We start from the raw sequence: 20,238 nt of genomic DNA, 5'->3' as shown, positions 1-20,238 counted from the left end.
CTGGATACTTCAGGTGGTAAACTCCTTTTGCATTTCGTAGTTTCCTAGTCTCTTGCTCTACTTTCTGTACAGTGCAAAGCATTGTGCTTATTACTGTCTGAAGGTGTACCTGCTTTTTGTTTAAGCAACTGATCTGTAACTGACTTGTTCTTCTGACAACCCATATACAGGTTACCCAGATAGATTTGTAAAAATATTTGCATCTAAAAGATTACTAAGCCTATTAAGTGCTCACTTTGTAAAACTTCAAAGTAATTGATCTTATTTTAACACAGGACAACACTGTAACTACCATTAAAAGAAAATTGGCAGAAAAGAACTCTAATGAACTGATTGAAAGCAGCCAATTCAAGGATTGTGAGGAGACTCTATTGAAAGTGGGAAGAAAACGTTGCTCTGAAAGTAAGCCTATTGTGGAAAAAGTCAAACCCTGAAACATGAACTAGCACAATAACAGTTTTTGCAGGTTTGATAAACATTTAGCAGTGGAACAATAGTTAGGTTTTCGTATAATACAAGCCTTAGTCTGACATTAACAATGAAATGCTCACCTAAATCAAGTTGATGAGAATCACTTCAGAATTTTGGATTTGGAAAGTTTAGTAGAGATACTCTATTTCTTTCTAATAGAGCTTTAGATCTCAGGAAATGGGGGAAATTACTTGTGATGAAGGCACTTTGGGAGAGAATGGTGGGAACTAGGATGGGGGCTCATCTGTAAATATATTTTCAGATCTGTGTGCAAAGGAAAAAATAATTGAAGATATGCGGATGACATTAGAAGAACAAGAACAGACTCATATTAAACAAGATCAAGTGATTGAAACCAAATTAGAAGAGACCAACAGATTAGTTTGGGGTAATCTCTCCATGGAAAGGGAGCAAGGAGACAAAATTGTTTTGGATGTATTGTGATAGCTGCTTTAAATCTCTGTTTTGATTTGCTGAGTGTTATTTAGGCATTAATTTTATATAGTACATAACAAACTTCTAACAGTTAAAGGCTTCTGTTGTCCCTCTGTGGTCATGGCTGATAAATCCAAGTAACTTTAGTAGAAGGATGTGAATGTGGTCAAATATGCATTTAAGACTATGTTATATAACCTCATTTTGTGTGCTGACTAGAACTGGAAGCATGAAAGCAGAGATATAGAGAGCTGGATAACCAGAGCAATAGTGACTGGCAGCAAAAGATGAGCAAAACCACAGAAAAAAACATAGATGAAAATGAGGAATTAATAAAGCTGTGAAAAGAACTGAAGGTAAAACATGGTGATGTAATTCATACTTAGGTTTAAAGCCATAACTTTCATTTAGGAGTCTACATTTTTTTTTGTGTTGCTATCTTCAAGAACTAGGGCACAATGTGGCAAGTTCTGGTAAAGGAAACCTCCTCTAAAAACTGCCGTGCATCAGTGCAGCAAAGTCTGGATGTGGTGTCTTTGTAATATACAGCATCACTGATGCTCCATAATGGAGTGCACCCTTCACTATGTTATGCTACCATGGACGGTGCTTCTCTAGCTGGGCTCCTCTTAAAATTGTCTTGAACAGATGTCAAGAGTTGGATTGTTTCAAGCCTTTTTCCCGTCAGTTGCTTGGGCAAATAAATCAGACTGTTTAAAGATCTTGTGCTTGCTGTGTGACCTGTAAGTCCTTCCTGTTAGACTAAGGATTTACCTCTTAATTCTCCTTGGATTAGAAAGTAGACTTTTTTCTCAAGCAGCTTTTCAGGTCCTATGTGGGAGAATGTCTGACAAGAGGTTTGATTGTGGCAGAGAAGGAGGCAAAGTTGCTGTGATTGAAGCGACATTCTTAGTTACACACTCTCTCTGTTTACCATTCAAATTTTGCTGCATTTTTGGCCTTTCAGTCTTGAAGTAGGTTTTTTAACATGTTCTGCAAGTATAAAAGATTGGGAATTTGTAAGTAAAAAGGGTCTTTTTGCCATTACCTTTGGTGTAACTTTAATAGTGTTTGTGACCTACCCAGAGCATTTTTTAGAGGGAAAAAAGTCTGTTCCCTGAAGATGTGCCAGTCCGAATAATAAGTTCTGAGAACTGCTGAACAATTTTTTTAACTGGAAAGGAACAAATGAGAATATAATACTTGCACTTGGGAATATGCTGGAGTAAAACTGTGCTAGTATTTCTGTTATCTTTTTGAAATTAATGAGTTTAATGGTAATCTGGATTTTAAGACTTCTTTTTTTTGTTGCTTAATCTCTGCCTATGGCTTTATTTCTGGTTCCACTAAAATAGGAAAGTGAGACAAAGTATCAAACTGATAAAAAGAATTGGCTGGAGGAAAAAATGAGACTCATGAGTGAAGTGAAAGAAGCTGAGAGCCATCACAACAGAGAAATGAGAAAATTTGCGGATGACAGAGAATGTTATGTAGAGCAGCAAGCAGAAATTGTAAGTGACTGGAGGTCTCGTCAGAGTCCTCTAGCATAAGTCGTTAGTACAGAGCAGATCTCGTGTCAAGTGTTAACAGTGTGGGCGCTTGAGGGGAGCTGGCCTTTGTCAAAGTCCCCTCATTTATCACATGACAAAGCCTACATGAGATCATCTCAATGTGAAAGGGAAGAATAGGAGTGTCACAAAATGAAAAAGCGTAATACGTAATGGAAGTTAGTGTGCCTGTTCCTTTCTATCCTATCACCACCACCACCTTCTTCAAACTTCATCTTGTGTGTAAAACACCAATAAGTAACCTATGCTTAAATGAATTGCTACTTAATGAAGCTAAGAAAACATACTTTGAAAAACAAGATTTGTTGCTTGGCTTTTCTGAAAAAAAAAAAAAAAAAAGGGGGGGGGGGGGGAGAAGCCTATGAGGCTTTAGAAGGAAGAGAAGAAGCAAGCAGTAGTTGACAAAAAAAGCCTCTTTCCAGATCTTTCCAGTAAAAATACTTGGTCAAAATGCTAGTGGTTTTGCTCCCATACCACTTTCAAAGTAGAGTGACTGATAGTTAATAACAAGGTGGATACCTTGCCTGGTCACTGGGCTGTATCAAGGTTGTAATTTCTTAAGCATATGAAATTATTGTATGAATCTGTGCAATCTAAAACTGTACTTGCATCTAGAAGTAGTTAGCAATGACCTTCTGGACCTGCAATCAGTACAGGGGGATGTTAGGAGCTTGGGACTACTTTCACTTTGTCTGTGACTTTGCTTGCCTGAGACTTTCCAGTAATAAAATCAGAAAGTGGGCAAGCAGGAGTGGTGGTTCTTGACAAAAATTCTCTTCACAAACAGTATAAATATAGATACAGTTTTTTCTCATTTGAAGCATGGTTTGCTTTTGTATATTTGTAGTGAAACTAGTTCTGTGTGAGCTTTTTAAGATCTACATAGGCTCTCAAGTCTACTGAGGCCATAAAATAGTACTGACTATGCCAAACTAAGCTGTCAGAACAGTTCAGATGGTTTGTAGAAGTGGTGTTCAATTCTAACCTATTTTTTCCCCCATTCAGGAAAGACTTGCTGCACAGCTGGTAGAAAAGGACAACAATCTTCAAAAGTGGCGTGAAGAAAGAAATAAATTAATAGAAGCTTTGGAAGTACAGCTCAAGACTTTGGCTTCTATCACCATACAAAAAGATAAAGAAATAGCAGAACTGAAACAAGCTGCAGTAAATGATTCAGGAAAGGTCCTCTCTCATTCTTTCTGTCGTTTCTGTGGGATTTTTTTTTTAGTTGTTTTTGTGATTTTTCTTTTGTTATTCACTAACTCTGCAAAACACTATGTTTTGGCTCTATTCCAAACATATTGAAATTGTTTGCAGCTAATACAAAAAAAAAAAAAGCTTTATGCTTTTCTGAAACTGAATTTGTAACAGTAACTGAAGTTTCAAAAAACTTAGTAGTTCAAATAAACACTCAAGTCTATTTGATCATTTGATTGCAATTTGATTAGACTGGAAATCTGAAACAACTATCACATCAGCTGCCTTTTGCACAGAACCAAGAACTTCATAAACAATGGGAGGTGAAATTTATAACCCTACATAAGTAGATTAAAATAAAAATTTTGCATTGCATCTTCCCAGGCTGTTGTATGACCTTTCTTGGCTTTAAGTAGAGGCCACTCATACATGAAGTTGTTGGCTTTTTGTTGGACAGCTGGCTGTTTGAGCCTGCAATTCTAAAACTGGTGCTACCGAGTAATTGTAATGATGCTCATGCACATGTTAATTTCTCTTGCCAATCCTGCAATTTGTGGCAATTTTTGCTATGTTTATTAGGATGAGGGAACTGATACAGAAGAACTAAGAAAACAGCTGGCTGAGAAAGATGACTTTATAAAGGAATTGAAACAAGGCGTTAACCATAAAAGTCTTCAGTCTTTGGCAGAAGTACCTTTACCTGAAGGACAAGATAAAATAGATCAGTCTGTAAACAAAGAGGTATGTTTGTTATATTTATAGAAAGTATGTACTAATGATATGTTGTTAGTAACATCTTTGTTTTGTTGTTTTCTCAGTATATATTTCAGCAATGTGGGGAATCTCCCAAAAGTTACTTTCTGTAGTTCTTCGTACTTTAACTATATCACTAATTCTGAGTTCTTGTTTATTCTTCTCTCTCCCTCTTTCAAGTTCCCTCTCAGAAAAAGAAGTACTTTAGTTAAGAGAATACCACCTCTCTATACACTATAAAACTTCTGTACCTGAGGGAAAAACTAGTTAACTAATCCAGATTCTAGAGATTTGAAGACATAATATTTGTGATGTCACCTCTGTTTGGTTATGTCAGTGCTAAGGGGATTTCAGCTCAGACAACTTTCCTGATACCACCTATAGTGTGGTAGTAGAGATGGTTCTGTAATTAGAGCTGCCAGCCCGTATGGGGTTCACAAGAACAGAACGGTATCTTGCATCTTACTTAAAAACAAAACAATATTTGAAGTTTACACAAAGAAAAGATTGACTTTGCATATTTCCTGAACAAAAATTGAAAGGCTTGCACCTGTACTGAGCCTTCTGATTCTGACCAAATCCCTGTGTGCTACGTGAGCAGTATTCAGTGAGGTAGTTTTCCTCCCAAACTGAATTAATGCTACGTGACTCCATTGCTAACTAGTAATGAAGAGAGCTGAACATGGATTTCCTAGCAGACCCTCCCCTGGCTGCTAGAAGATGTGATTCTCCTCTTGTGGCAGAACTGGGCTGAATGATGAAATGCATCTCTTCATCTCTCTCCTGTCTACTGCCAAATAAGACTGGCCAGTTTCTTGCTACTTCATCAATTCAGCTGGTGCCGTATAGATAAAGCTTGTGATGTATGAGGGAGTAGAGAGGAGCTCTCAGAATGGTTATTGCTTTATACAGCTTTGTAATGGCAGCTAAGAGAGCACCATAAAATTAGTTATTTTTGCTATAAAATTAGTTACAGAGAAGAATTGTTGTGAACAGTTGGTGCTGAAGTATTTACCTCAAGCCAGTAGCCACAGTACTTGATGTTATGAATAAGGAGAGGCTACTACCAGGATTATCATGTGATAAACTGTTATGGTGTGAAGTGAATGGGGTAGAGTCTTGGGGGGAAGTCAAATAATTCTCAGGAAAGATATAGTGGAGATAAAGAAGAAAATCTAAGGTGATCAAGACAATGTGTGTCTCCTGCCTTGTGAGGAGAGGCTAAGAAGCTGGCACTGTGATTAGGAGAGGTTAAGGCCACCAGAGGGTTGTGGGACTGAGGTTTACAAAATCATGGTTGCGGTGGGTAAACAGAAGGCAGAACTGTCCTTGTTAAAATCCTGCAAGAACTGGGCAGCACTTCGTGAAACTAATAGGAAATAATTTTAAGACAGCTAAAATAACATATTCCTATATGAAGCAGCTAGTAATTTTCTGGAGGTGGTGGAAACAGTTACTGTCAGCAGGGATTAGAAAAATTTTGTAGTAGAAATCCATCAATATATTTTTAAATGGATACTCTGAGGGTTAGACAGTGGTGTAGACTCTGACAATTGTAATGCACAGCTAAGAATGCTGGGAGAGTATGGAGAGGACAGATGACAAGGTGACCAGGATCACTATCTTATCCTTAAATAGCATCTCCCTTTGCCACTCTTGGGGCAGAATATTGAACTAGACGGACTGTTGGTGAGACCCAGCAGGGCACATCTCATGATGGCATCGTGAGTAGAGGTTACTGCCTTAAACTTGTGTTGTCTCTCAGCCCAGGTGTTCATTAGCTGTCTGCACTTGAGCTTTTATATTGTAGCTTTAGAAAAATCAAAATATTTTGAGGTTTACAGTTTAGCATAATCTCTTCTCATTCTAAATATTTACAGTTTATAGAAAAACAAAGCAGGACTAATCCTATACTTTGTCAAGTATTTCAGTTAGATATGACGCAGTTAAAGGGAATTATTCATTATCTCACTGTCCTAGCAGTGCCTCTTCATTAAGTGAGGTTGGTACAAAACTGAAATTTAAAAATTTTATGCAGTTGTATGGATTTTGCTAAATGCAGAATAGGGAAGAAAATGTATCCTGTTGTCTGAATAATTCTAAAGTTTTATTCTGCAAATACCTTTCTTGGTGATCAGATCACCTCATTTTAGTGGCTTTTGGTAGAAATAAAAGATGTATAACATAATCATGTGAATAGCTATATCTGACTTCAGCTGCATGCTCTTGAAATCCTACCTCTCACCAATGCTTATGAAGTGGCTGATTATTAGATAAGTCACTTGAAACAAATATATAAACCCTTTTAAATGGATGAGCAGTAGCAGGGCAAATTGGATTTGCTTTCTTCCACTACAGGATTCTTGTGTGTAGCTGTGTTAGCTAATGACACTAGCCATTCCTGTGTAACTTTTTGATGGCTAACTCTCATGAAGTAGCAGTTATAAAGAAAAATGTTTATATTAGCCAACTCCATTCTTGGGAATGCAGTGGTGCTTGTATTCTTACTCAGAATCCCAGCAGAGCCTGTTGCAGAATGTGACTATCTCTGGGCTTTCCATGAGCTTTGATCACTTTCCTTTTTGAGAGGAGGAGAGTGCCCTTTGAGAAGCCACAGCAGCTGCTCTGTTTGGGACCCCACCAGCAGCAGTAGTAGCAGCCACCTGCAGTTTCTAAGCACCAACCACCCCAGCAGCCTGTCTTTCAGGTTTCATTCAAACAGCTGCTGAATCCATTCCTGTATGCTAGCCAGCAGCTGAACTGCTGCCACAGAGATGCAGGAGCTGGGAGGACCACAGCTCTCACTTGCTGGTTTTGCTAAGAAAAACAGGTTGGGTGGATGGTGGAAGGTAAGTGCTGCTGAGGAAGAAGAATTGTCAAACTGATTTTTCCATCCCACCCTCACTGTGCAGTTCTTGCAGTTTGGCTGTGAGCAGGTACAAGACAAGGTTTTCAGCTTGTGGGCTGCGGGCTGCCTTAATGCCTGCTCTTCCTCCAGAGAACAGGTAGTGATGTAGAAGCCTCTCATAGGTTGAATTTGGCTTGTAGCTTGCTAGTTGGACCTTGTTACTTACACAACTTCTCTGGTGTAGAAGGGGAAGGGAAAATTCCTTAAAGATAGGCTAGAGAAAGGTTATACTTTTCTCTCAAAAGCTGCTATCACTGCCTAGCTCCTAAGGAGCAGCAGAGTTAAGATGAAAGTCATGTCCATTCTACTACTGCTACTTGTGAAAACTGTGACTGTCTCTGCCCTTGAGCAAAATGACTTGGAAACAAAGTATCAGGCTGAGTTCAAGTTCTGTCACTGTAGATAGAAACGTTAACTTTTTAAAATGTAACAAAAAAGTTTTAGAAAGTAAGGGTTAAACTCTGCTATGGTTGAAGTAGATTCCTTCAATTAGAAGTGTTCTGAAAGTGAAAGCTGGGAAATGGAATGCTTACTTTGCAATCCATTGGGGAAAGATGTGTATTATGGGTTTTTTAACTCAGTTATTTTAAAACTTGTGTTCTTAAAATTTCCATGTATTTGCAGGAGCATTCAGAAATTGTCCTTGACTCTTCAGAAGTGTCCACAGAAAGTGGAAATACTAGTCGGTTCCCAAAACCAGAGATGGAAATTCAGTTCACACCTCTGGAACCCGATAAGATGGAGGTGAAACACTAGGGCAGCACCTTACCAGCTACAGTTAAAGTGCTCAAGCCAAGAAAGAAAAGGACAAGTGAAGAGAGGGATGAGGTATGACCTAGACCAACTGACAAAATGTGTTGTGTAGTCTTTCAATTTATTACTCTGATCATTTGTTAAAATCCTATCCTTTTGATTCTCACTGAGATCCTAAGGATATATACAGAGAATATTTAAACCTCTTTCCCCCCCACCCCCCACCTCCTGCCAAGGTGTGGATCTCTGGCCTATGTTGAATAAAGTCATAGATTTCAATTTATCCAGACTCTGGACGCTTGTCCCTGATATGTACTTCCTCTTCACCTTTTACATTTCTCTCTCCTTGCTCTTACTATTTGCTTCTGTCTGTAGCTGTGATCTGCAGGATTAGAGACCAGTTCAATAGAACTGCTTCTTTTGGTTTAAGCAATCATTGGTATCAACTATAACCTCTTCTAATAGGCAATTAAAAGTTAAGCCTCTGGGCTTAATCGTTGCATTTCAGAGTTTCAAGACCACTTCCTTTGACTTTTTGTCCAGTCTGTGTTTTCTTTGATCTTTTTGTATTTAAAGGGAATATACAGAACTAATTGCACGAGCACCTGAACCTCCCTGTTTTCTGTAGAACTTAATTCCTCTTTAATTCCTTCAGTTGTGCTAGGTTATATGTGCCAGCGTTCTTAGTGTGCTGTGGTGTTTATGTGCGAGACTAAGGCTTCACAGCAGTTCAGGGTGGTAAAAATCTTCACTGCTCCTACTTGAACCGCACATTTCTTTCCTCTGACTTTTATCAACATTATCATGAACAGAGCTATTTCTAAGACACAAAGACTATGAAACCCTAATACCTCATTGTGGTGGTACTTACTTGTAATCCTACTTGTGGGGCTTATGAATCTCTGTACTTCTAAGGACTTCTGAAGCTGACAGGTGAGTATAGGGAGATGACCTGTGGGTCATTTGCATAAGTGGCAAGTGATCACTCTGAGTTTGTCTCAGCTGGAGAGTGAAGTGTCTGATGGTTTTCTAGCATTCTCATTCAAGTGTTCTCAAGTGATGTTTTTTTAATCTCTTAGTAAAATAGTTAAGAGAAACGGTCACTTCAGTGATTAGTGTTCAACAGTACTTCAATAAAGTCATTTTGTTAAACTTGGATTGCAAAAGTAACTGTTAAAAGTTGTGTAAGTTAATTCATCTGGAATTGAACGCTTCATTCTGGAATAATGTCCAGATTTGATTTAAACTTCCTATGTCTTGAACCAATTTTCTTTGAGAGGAGTATTCTCTTAGGCTGCTGGAAAAGTAAGTGTAAAAATAACCATCCTTCTGAAGGCACTGGAAAAGTACTGAACCTTATCTACAGATGAATATATTTCATCTAACATAGTTATCCATGTTTTGAGAAGACTGTTTTACCAATCCATTTATAAATCCTTTCATAGCGTAGATGTTCATATCCTGATGGGATAACATTTAGCTAAGTAATTTTTCAATAACATGGAACTAATTTTAGAAGTATCTTATTGCTGTTTTATTCACCTGAATGTTACTCTTAAATCACAGAATCATCTAGGTTGGAAAGGACCTTGAAGATCATCTAGTCCAACCGTTAACCTAGCACTGGCAGTTTCCAACTACACCGTATCCCCCAGCGCTATGTCGACCCTACTCTTAAACACCTCCAGGGATGGGGACTCCACCACTTCCCTGGGCAGCCCATTCCAATGCCCAACAACCCATTCTGGAAAGAAATACTTCCTAATATCCAGTCTAAACCTTCCCTGGTGCAACTTGAGGCCATTACCTCTTGTCTTATCGCTCATTACTTGGTTAAAGAGACTCATCCCCAGCTCTCTGCACCCTCCTTTCAGGTAGTTGTAGAGGGTGATGAGGTCTCCCCTCAGCCTCCTCTTCTCCAAACTAAACAACCCCAGTTCCCTCAGTCGCTTCTCGTACGACATGTGCTCCAGACCCTTCACCAGCTTCGTTGCCCTTCTCTGGACATACTCAATGTCCTTTTTTGTAGTGAGGGGCCCAAAACTGAACACAGTAATCGAGGTGCGGCCTCACCAGTGCCAAGTACAGGGGCAAGATCACTTCCCTGGCCCTGCTGGCCACGCTATTTCTGATACAAGCCAGGATACCATTGGCCTTCTTGGCCACCTGGGCACACTGCTGGCTCATGTTTATCCGGCTGTCAATCAACACCCCCAGGTCCCTCTCTGACTGGCAGCTCTCCAGCCACTCCTCCCCAAGCCTGTAGCGTTGCTGGGGGTTGTTGTGACCCAAGTGCAGCACCCGGCATTTGGCCTTATTGAAGCTCATACAGTTGGCCTTAGCCCATCGCTCCAGCCTGTCCAGATCTCTCTGCAGAGCCTCCCTACCCTCAAGCAGATCAACACTCCCACCCAACTTGGTGTCATCTGCAGACTTACTGAGGGTGCACTCGATCCCCTCGTCTAGATCATCAATAAAGATCTTAAACAGTAGTGGCCCCAAAACCGAGCCCTGGGGGACACCACTCGTGACCAGCCACCAAGTGGATTTAACTCCATGCACCACAACTCTTTGGGCCCGGCCATCCAGCCAGTTTTTTACCCAGCAAAGCGTGTGCGACCATCCAAGCCTCGAGCAGCCAATTTCGCCAGGAGAATGCTGTGGGAAACGGTGTCAAAGACCCTACTCAAGTCGAGGTAAACTACATCCACAGCCTTTCCCTCATCCAATAAGCAGGTCAACCCTGTCATAGAAGGAGATCAGGTTTGTCAAGCAGGACCTGCCTTTCATAAACCCATGCTGACTGGGCCTGATCATCTGGTTGTCCTGCATGTGTTGTGTGATGGTACTCTGGATGAGGTGCTCCATCAGCTTCCCGGGCACCAACGTCAAGCTGACAGGCCTGTAATTTCCTGGATCATCCTTCCGACTCTTCTTATAGATGGGCGTCACATTGGCCAGTTTCCAATCTGTCAGGACCTCCCCGGTCAACCAGGACTGCTGATAATGATGGAAAGTGGCTTGGCGAGCACCCCAGCCAGCTCCTTCAGCACCCTCCGGTGTATCCCATCAGGTCCCATAGACTTGTGTGTGTCTATGTGATGCAGTAGGTCACTGACTGTCTCCTGGATTGCAGGGGGGTCGTTCTCCCAGTCTCTGTCCTCTGGCTGAGGAGGCTGGATTCCCTCAGTCCAACTAGTCTTGTTATTAAAGACTGAGGCAAAGAAGGCATTAAGGACCTCAGCCTTCTCCTCATCACTTGTTACCATGTTTCCCCCTGCATCCAGCAGGGGATGGAGACTCTCCCTGGTCTTTCTTTTGCTGTTGACATACTTATAGAAACATTTCTTGTTATCCTTGATTGCTGAAGCCAGGGTAATTTCCAGCTGGGCTTTAGACCTCCTGATTTCTGCCCTGCATAGCCTCACTGTGTCTTTGTAATCACTGTGAGTGGCTAGTCCCTTCATCCAAAGGCTGTAAACTTTCCTTTTCTCCCTGAGTTGCAGCCAAAGCTCCCTGTTCAGCCAGGTTGGTCTTCTCTGTTGCTGGCTTCTCTTACAGCACCTGGGGACTGCCTGTTCCTGAGCCATTAACACTTCCTTCTTAAAGAGTGCCCAGTCTTCCTGGACCCCTATACTGTTCAGGATTGTCTCCCAAGGGATCCTTTCAAGCAGGTGCCTAATCAATACAAAGTCAGCCCTTTTGAAGTCCAGGATGTCAGTTCTGCTTAGCCCTCTCCTGGCCTCTCTAAGAATAGAGAACTCTATTATTTCATGATCACTGTGCCCTAGTCGGCCTCCAGCTGCCACATTGTCCACCAGTCCTTCTCTGTTCACAAAGAGGAGATCCAGCAGGGCACCTTCTCTGGTTGGTTCTCTCACCAGTTGCGTCAGGAAGTTGTCTCCCACACATTCCAGGAATCTCCGGGACTGGTCTCGCTCTGCTGTACTGTACTTCCAGCAGATGTCTGGGAAGTTGAAGTCTCCCACAAGAACAAGGGCAAGCGATCATGAGATTTCTTCTAAATACTTATAGAATATTTCATCCACCTCTCTGTCCTGGGTGGGTGGCCTCTAGTAGACTCCTACTACAACATCTGCCCTGTTGGCCTTCCCCCTGATTCTAACGCAAAGACACTCTACCCTGTCTTCGCTACACTTGTGCTCAAGGCAATCACAACAGTCCCTAACATACAGCGCCACCCCACCACCTCTCCTTCCTCGTCTGTCCCTTCTAAAGAGCTTGTAGCCATCAACAGGCGCACTCCAGTCATGGGAGACATCCCACCATGTTTCTGTAATAGCCACAACATCATAATTTTCCTGTTTCATCATGGTTTCAAGCTCCTCCTGTTTGTTACCCATACTGTGTGCATTGGTATACATGTACTTCAGATGGGCTGATGTTTTCCCCCTTCCCCCTTCAAATCTAGTTTAAAGCTCTGTCAATGAGCCCAGCTAACTCCTGTCCCATGATCCTCTTCCCCCTCTGGGACAGGTGCATTCCATCTAATGCCAAAAGGTCTGGCGCCCTGTATACCAACCCATGATTGAAAAATCCAAAGCCCTGACTGTAACACCAGTCTTGGAGCCACAAGCTCATCTGTTGAGTTCTCCTGTATTCTTCTTCATCCATCCCTCCAACTGAAGGGATGGAGGAGAACACAATTTGTGCCCCCGACCCCTTAATCACTTTCCCCAAGGACCTGAAATCTCTCTTCATTGCTTTAGGACTTCTCCTAGTAATGTCGTCACTACCTACCTGAAAAACCAGGAGAGGGTAGTAGTCCTTGGGTCTCACTAGAGTGGGGAGTTTTGCCTTGAGGTCATTGACGCGGCCCCCAGGGAGGCAGCAGACTTCCCTATGAAGCGGGTCCGGTCTGCATATGGGGCCTTCTGTACCCATATTTAAATATTTATCTTCATGTTACATATGCCAAACAGATTATAAAATGATTCAGTAACTTTAACTGTTACAAGTCTACTGAAGACACAGTTTGTTTTTTTAAATTTCCTAAAACTGAAAAGCATTGTGAAAACTAAAACTGAGGGGAAACCTGTAGTGCTAAAATAACCACATACTGCTCATGTCAAATTTTTTTAAAAATGAAACAAACTCCCTGGTGTTTTAGAAACAAACAAAACCAAATCTTTTTCAGAGGCTCCCTTCTAATTAAAGAACAAAATCCTCTTTCCGTTTTCTGATGCTGTTATCAGTTGGTATGGCTGTCGGTTATCTGAAATCTCTCAGCACCACTTCACAAGATAGAAGATGTCATTAAAAGACAGCTTAACAATGGCACTGTGCTACCAACCTGTTTTTTATATACTTGTCACCATAAATCCAAATTTACACTTAGATTTATTAATTTCAATTTGGGTGTTGGCTTGTCAAATCTCTTAAAGTCAAAAGTATAGGAAATAACGGAGAGAAGAAAATAGTAAATGTCAGAATGGTTTGACTACAGGCATTTCTAGTTCCCTTCCACAAGTTTGTTTAGTGTTTATTTCACGTTTGAATAGTTACCTCTATCCAGCAGTAGTCAATGCCTCCCTACTGTTAGTCATAGCATTTAAATAGTGGCTGCTTCTGTAATATAGGTAATCATTATTCTTTCCGGAAGAATCCTAGTTAAAATTTGTCATGTTTATTTTCTTAGGATCTTGTGAAAAGTGAGAACAAGAAAATGCAAAACCTGCTATGACTAATTCACCTTCTACAAGCAACAAGAAAATAGTTTGGTTTTGTTCAATTTTGAAGTTAGTTTCTCCTTTCATAAGTCCACCTTTTCTGTAAAGGTGGACTTGTGAAAGGAGCAAACATTCTTATGCAGCAGTATCTTAATCCTTATCTATGTATTTTAATAGGATTCTTAAACACGTACGTTGTCTTCCTACTAAACTTTCTAAGCTAACCAAGGAGAGTCAGTCTGTATTTGCCCAGAACGTGTACTGGCTGCAGCGTACAGGGATTCCCAGGGAAGGATGTTGCATGCTGAGTAGTTATGAAGACTAGTTTGAACATACTCAGCATATGTCATGTTATAGGCAATTCCTTTTGAAGTAAAACTAAGGTTTGTGTCATCTATATGCATGACAACTATAAAAGTATGATTTTAGACCTTAGTAGTAACCTGGGCAGGCTCAAAGGGTGGACAGTAGATTTATTTTCACCATCAGTTTTCTTCTGTTTTATAACTAGAACAGCTAGTCTAATGAAATACTCTAAAACTTTGAATCTACTTTTTTAAAAGAAACTATTTATTTCCTATATTACTCATGCCCTTAGATGTATTCTGTGAAACTGACAATTTCTTTTCTTTTGGGTATAAAATAAGGTTGTCTACATTGCTTGCTGCGGCAGTATCATTAATGAGCAGAGGTTTCGGTAGCAAAGCTCAAAATGTCAGCTTGAAAATAACATTGAAGCCAAACAAAATGGAATTAAACTTGAAGATAAGTCAACTTTTCGACTTAAACAATGACTGTGTATTTCTGTACAGATGTCTTCTACACAGAAGAAAAGAAAAGAATACCCCTTAAGAAAGCAAGAATCTACTTCACGTAAAAAGTCAGCTAAAAAGAAAGATGGAACACTACAAAAAATTGGAGATTTTTTCCAAAGTTCTCCTGTTATTTTTCACTCTAAAGGTTTGTACAGAATAAATAAGGCTTATTCCATGTTATCTGGGTATTGTAGAATAGCTTTTTTCTACTGTAATCTGTTAATGTATGTGCTGTTAAAGGCCACGTCTGCTGCATCCAGTTCTTTCATTTATGAAACAATGGAGTCTGAGCTGGGGCCTGCTCTGCTGAATCTTGCAGAGTAGAAGAGGCCGACTGGATTACAAGGACCACATGGTTCTAAAGTTTAGGTTAAGTGTGAAAGGTAAGCCAGGTAGAGCGAAAGGATGCAGTGTGGACTATGTGCGTATAAATTTATCATAAAAGCAATGATAAGCTCAAAATGTCTGAGTTACTTTGTTCTTGTTTACAGTAAAACAGTTAAAGGCAATTTCAGAAACTTGACCTGTTGATCTAAAAAAATCAAGAGTTGAATTCAAACCCAGATCTGACCTTGTTCTATAAGCAATCTCCCCCCCACTTCCTGTTTTGTTTCTGTGGAAATTGTATTAATGTTTTTTGAAGTATGTATGTAGGAGAGGAAGATTAGTTCTACAGGATCTGAAAGCCAGTATCTCCAGAAAATATGTGGAAGACTTCAATAAACTAGCTCTGAAGCAGTTAATGGATTTCAAGTTTAAGTATAGCCTTGGGAAAATTAACTGCTAGGACCTTCCATTGAAGAATATATTTTTATTCTTTCCTACAGTAAGACATGATTTCTGAGTTACTGGTTTTTTTTTTAAAAAAAAAAAGATTAAAATTAGCAGAGGGCACAAAGAATCACCAGTGTTAAATTCTAAAAGACACTACTATTTGGCTGGTTAAAACAAGGTTAGTCATTATTCACGATGCACAGTTAAGATAGTGGGATTTCTAACATTTTTCACATTTGTCAGAGTGGTTCCATGAGGACAACATGTCATTATCAATGGAAGCCAAATTCAGAGTAATCAAAATTTCACCCTGGAAATACTTTATTTGAGCAAATGAGGTCTAATTTGTAACCTTTATTACCATGTCCTGTATTTTTTCCCTCCTTTGCATAACTTAGTATTGATTGGGATCTCTTTCCTTCTAGCTCATAAGATGCACACACTCATCTCTTCATAGAGCTGGTACTAGTTTGATAAAACTATACAAGTACATAGAGAAAATTGACTCAACCTTGTGCTTCTGTCAGTACAAAGAAGTTAAGCCTGGTTTTCAATTCCTGTTGTATTTAACATCCAGTGAAATCTGAATCCCAATTGATTTTTTTGGTGCTATTTAAATGTGTCCTTTAAGCTTTTGTATTTGAAGCTATAGAAAACTGTTTCAGGATATAGAAGACTGTGGTAGTCAAATACATACCACTTCTGAATTTTTATGTTTAAATTTCAGACTACATCTGTTTCATTTTTAAACTGGTTTTAATAAACCTTTATTCATTAAACCTTTATTCATTAATTTTGAGGCTCATAAAACCAATAAGACATTGATTTACAATAAATTTTTTCTTGTAGCAAAGCAGCTGATGGCAACAATAAGCTCTCCCAAGTCTGCAGAACCAGAAAATGTCAAAGGAAAGGAGCTCAAGCCAAAACGATCTAAGAGAAAGCTGTATTCAATGGACAGTTCTTGCCCTCTAGATATCCCTGATTCTTCGGTAAGTGATTACGGGTTAGTGTTCTGTCCGCTGTAATCTATTTCTGTAATCTGGGCTTAAAATAAGATATTGGGGGGACAGAACAAACCTGATTGAGTCAAGTTGCAGAAGAGGTTTGAAAGTACTGACTTATTTCTTTTGGTCTTTTCTTCCTGATGTGTTACTTTAATTTTCTCTGTTTTCTCACTTATCTTCTCTGTGTGTGACTGCTGACTTGTTGTATCACCTATATAGCAGTCATGGCGATATCTTCACATTTGGAGTCTTAGATACCTTAGGCTGGGGTATGTGGAGTGTTACTTTTTCCTCTAGTACAGCAGTTGAGTCTTAATTTGTTTTTCCAGTAGTTGGTGTTCATTTAAGAGTAGCATGAAGGGATAACAGAAATAGAGACCATGAAGGAATCCATAGATTTGGAATAGCCTGATTGAAACACTGAAGAGAAAGGTCTGCATGTACGATTAACTTTGCAGGGCAAGTGAGCATCTGAGGTAATTTCCAATTCCTTTTCTGCCCAGCTGCTATTAGGGTTACTTTAGGATTTGGATACACCCATGCTTTTCAAAGCACAGTTTCAGTAGCCTTCTGCGTGTGCTTAAATTGCGTTGCCCTGTCTAAGCCAGCCTATAGGGAGTCTTATAGGCCAGGGCTTGATGGACGGTTTCTGAAATCCAGCTTTATGGTTTTGTCAGTAACTAAAGTGCTGAGCGTGCTCTGGCTGTTAGAAGTACATCTCTTCATTCTGTTCAGTCCTTTTTCATTCGCTCTGGTGAGCATTTGCCCATACTGAGTTATTCTGTTGACTTTTCTGTAAACTGTATGAATAGATGCAGCAGTAACCAAAATGCTGTCCACAGGAGGCTGAAGGAAATGACAGGAAGGCAGGGCAAAAGAAGCTAAGGAGCTTGGAAGTGGAAGGAAAAGTTAAAGACTGAATCCTGGGAAAGTCAGAAAGCTAAAGAAATTTAAGCTAAAAATATGTTTTCTGAACGCTTCTTGTTTCACAAAATGAGTATTAGAGATAAGAAGTGAGAGCTGCTTTCAGATCACTGTTTTCTTTGGACTTTGATATTTGTTTCAGCAAAAAAAGGGATTTCATATGTTCCCAGTATTTTTTGCTTATTATCATGCACTAAAATGGTGTCTCTGTTCTGGAGACCTCTGACTAGAAGATAATAGGCAAAATTCATTCTGAAAACAGCTTCTGGGAAAAAACATGTTGTTGGTTACATGGGTCTAGAAGTGCATGTCATTTGTCACTGAAGAAATGCTGAGTAACTCTTGAAATATCATCTTTTTCAGGTCTTTATAGAAAAAAAGAGAAGGAAAGCGATCAGCTAATCATCAAGTGACAGCTACGCTCAAAAAGAGCTAAATAATCTTGCAAAAGCATGTTTGTATTTTCTTAGTTAAGGCATATTTACAGTGTATCGTTTCAGGTGATTGTATATAGGAAGTAATAGGTACTTAGTCATGCTCCAAAGTGTTTATAGAGATGTATAGAATTGTTCTGATGGGTTACTGTTCTGACTCCATTAAAGTTGAAATACTGTTCAAGAAGTTTGTGTCTGAATATTTTTTTTTTAGGCATGGTGTCTCTGGAAGTGTTCATAATTTATCCATTGTGCAGTAAGAACTATGCCTGTGTGGAATGGTTTAAGTTGTTTTTTTCAGCTGGCCAATATACCAACCATAACTTTTAATGAAAAAAATATGAGTATGCAATAAATTCTGTGAAGTGACAAAAAAAGGAATTGGCACTATGTGGAGAAATATGCTTTTTATCACTGGTGTGGTTTAACTGTCTTTTATTTACTCTTCTAAAGGAATTTATAAGCACAATATTATTTCTTTGGGGATTATAATATCCATAAATAATTATAATCTGCTATTAAAGTGACCCACTCTCAGACATTTGACGTTTTATTCCAACCATCCAGTTCTGCTCAACTAGAACAGCTATATGTAGTAAGGTTTCAGCTTATAATCAGTGACTGAGTAAACATTTAAAACACTTTTGGTTTCACCAATGTAGCATTTACTGAAGTCACAGGCAGTGACTGTATTTCATAGGATTTTGCACTGTTTGAGGAACAGTCCTGATCACCTTTCAGAAAGAGCTGAAATTACATTGACAAGGACCTGCTGTTGGCATGGATGGAACAAGACAATCCCAGTAAGTGATCAGGTACTCTAACTTGTTGCTCATGCAGCTTTCTTATTTTTATTTTCTTGAATTAATGCCAACCATACAACACTGTTTTTACGTGGACTATTGGATTATTTTGATTATTACTGCATTTTGGTCTGTCACCCATCATCTATATGATTCTATGATGCCTTTGTTTAAAGAACTCCTTATCAGTCTGTTTTGCACGTGTATAGCACCACAGGAAGAATATCTTGTCTACAGGATTGCATTTTGAGGTTTGGTATTGTCCTGACCACAAAAATTTTTCAGAAATTCTCTGTCAACATTGAGTCTGAGATTTTATTTTTTTTTTTGTTCCCTCCTTCCAAGCCATACTGGTTCATCAGCAACAACCAGTTGGTCTGTAGAGGCAGTGATAGTTTGCTCATACAGCCAGATAAGTGCTGCTTATTTTTGATAGTACAGCTGCAACTTTACTGTCCTTTTGAAATGATTCCATGATTTAAGTTATAAGTGGGGTTTTCTGTTTGTTTTCTTGGACTGCTGCTCTCTGTTGTCTTTTGTTTGATTGAAGACAAAAAGAATCGGATTGACTTGAACATGAGATTAAAGTTGTTTTTCTTGAGAGGAAAAAAAGGGACTTTGAATACCTGTTGCAGTTTCGTTTTAACAAATGTGATACCTTTAAAAATGCAAATCAACGTAAAAATGGTCATTAGTATTTCTTTAGTAGAAGTAGTTTTCCTTTCCTCTTTATGTGACTGTAACTTAAATGTGCTGTGAGTCAGTTCAGTGGCAACAAATTCTGACATGGTTTTCTCTGCTGTTATCCAGTAGATTGTCTGAGCATGAAATGTCTTTTCATAAGGATAATGCATAGTTCAGTTCTGTAGATCTGACTTGTAAGGTCAGATTCTCATACTGTCTTTTCTCTAGTTTCATGGCTGTAAAATGGAGTTGTACCCCTATACTCTTCAACAAAGAAAGATTGATATTTTATTCTTTCTAACTTGAAAGTGACAAAGTGAGCCTGATCCACCAATCATTCAGTTCTTCCATTGCTTCAACTTTTTGTCTTCATCTGTCTGTGTGAATGAGAACTTAGATTTCCTTGTCAAGCTTGCTCTTGACATCTTCTTTCTTCCCTCTTTTCGTTCTGTAAAAGAAAGATGTAAAATTCAGGTGATGATCAGATAATTCTAAATAAAAATAAATGCAGTATCTCTTTACAGGCAGGATTTTATACTTTGAGCCCCTTTGTCCTTCCCGAGATCTTCCATTTTCTGCTATCCGTGTCCAGATACCTGGATTGATCTTTCAGGGCTATAGAAGAGCACAGCAGTGAAGATTCTTGCCTCATGTAGGTGCTAGTTGCTCATTTTACAGAAGTCTCGTAGCTGGAGACAGTAAACATACAAGGTGAAGTCATATAACAGTCTTAAAAAATAGGACAGTACTTGGAATAGTTATTCTTTGTCTTTCTCTTAACATTTTGTCTGGTTTTCTCCATTTTTAGCAGATGTTCTCAGTCAGCTGTTCATCTTGACCCTTGTTGCTTTCTCTGAACAGTTTCAGTTAATTTTAGAACCCATCAGCATGTGCCTGTTTAGCTGGATTGTTCCTTCCATTGTGTATAACCTGGCACTTGCCTGCAGTGAAATTCATATGTCATCGTGTTGTCTTGAATGGCAGTTTGATTGCTTATTAAATCATCAAATGGCCTTATAGCT

At 39.3% G+C, this 20,238-nt stretch overlaps 1 protein-coding gene across 1 annotated transcript; it reads left to right on the top strand.

Moving 5' to 3' along the window:
- Positions 1–765: 765 nt before the first annotated feature.
- On the top strand, positions 766–16,338 carry LOC141918947 (kinesin-like protein KIF20B). The gene is made up of 8 exons (XM_074813912.1): positions 766–906; positions 1,703–1,786; positions 2,262–2,417; positions 3,480–3,656; positions 4,251–4,412; positions 7,957–8,160; positions 14,588–14,735; positions 16,214–16,338. Exons 1-6 carry the CDS (start codon positions 766–768, stop codon positions 8,086–8,088), a joined length of 852 nt encoding a protein of 283 aa, XP_074670013.1. The 3' UTR covers positions 8,089–8,160; positions 14,588–14,735; positions 16,214–16,338.
- Positions 16,339–20,238: the final 3,900 nt, after the last annotated feature.

The sequence above is a fragment of the Strix aluco genome, unplaced genomic scaffold, assembly GCF_031877795.1.
Source record: "Strix aluco isolate bStrAlu1 unplaced genomic scaffold, bStrAlu1.hap1 HAP1_SCAFFOLD_86, whole genome shotgun sequence".
NCBI lineage: Eukaryota > Metazoa > Chordata > Aves > Strigiformes > Strigidae > Strix > Strix aluco.
The sequence above is the reverse complement of the archived record's forward strand: the minus strand, read 5'-3'. Positions and strand labels throughout refer to the sequence as shown.

Coding starts and splice junctions, on each gene's coding strand:
- LOC141918947 (XM_074813912.1), top strand. CDS start 766: ATGCGGATGACATTAGAAGAACAAGAACAGACTCATATTAAACAAGAT. Junction 3,657..4,250: donor CAGTAAATGATTCAGGAAAG/GTCCTCTCTCAT, acceptor TATGTTTATTAG/GATGAGGGAACTGATACAGA. Junction 4,413..7,956: donor ATCAGTCTGTAAACAAAGAG/GTATGTTTGTTA, acceptor ATGTATTTGCAG/GAGCATTCAGAAATTGTCCT.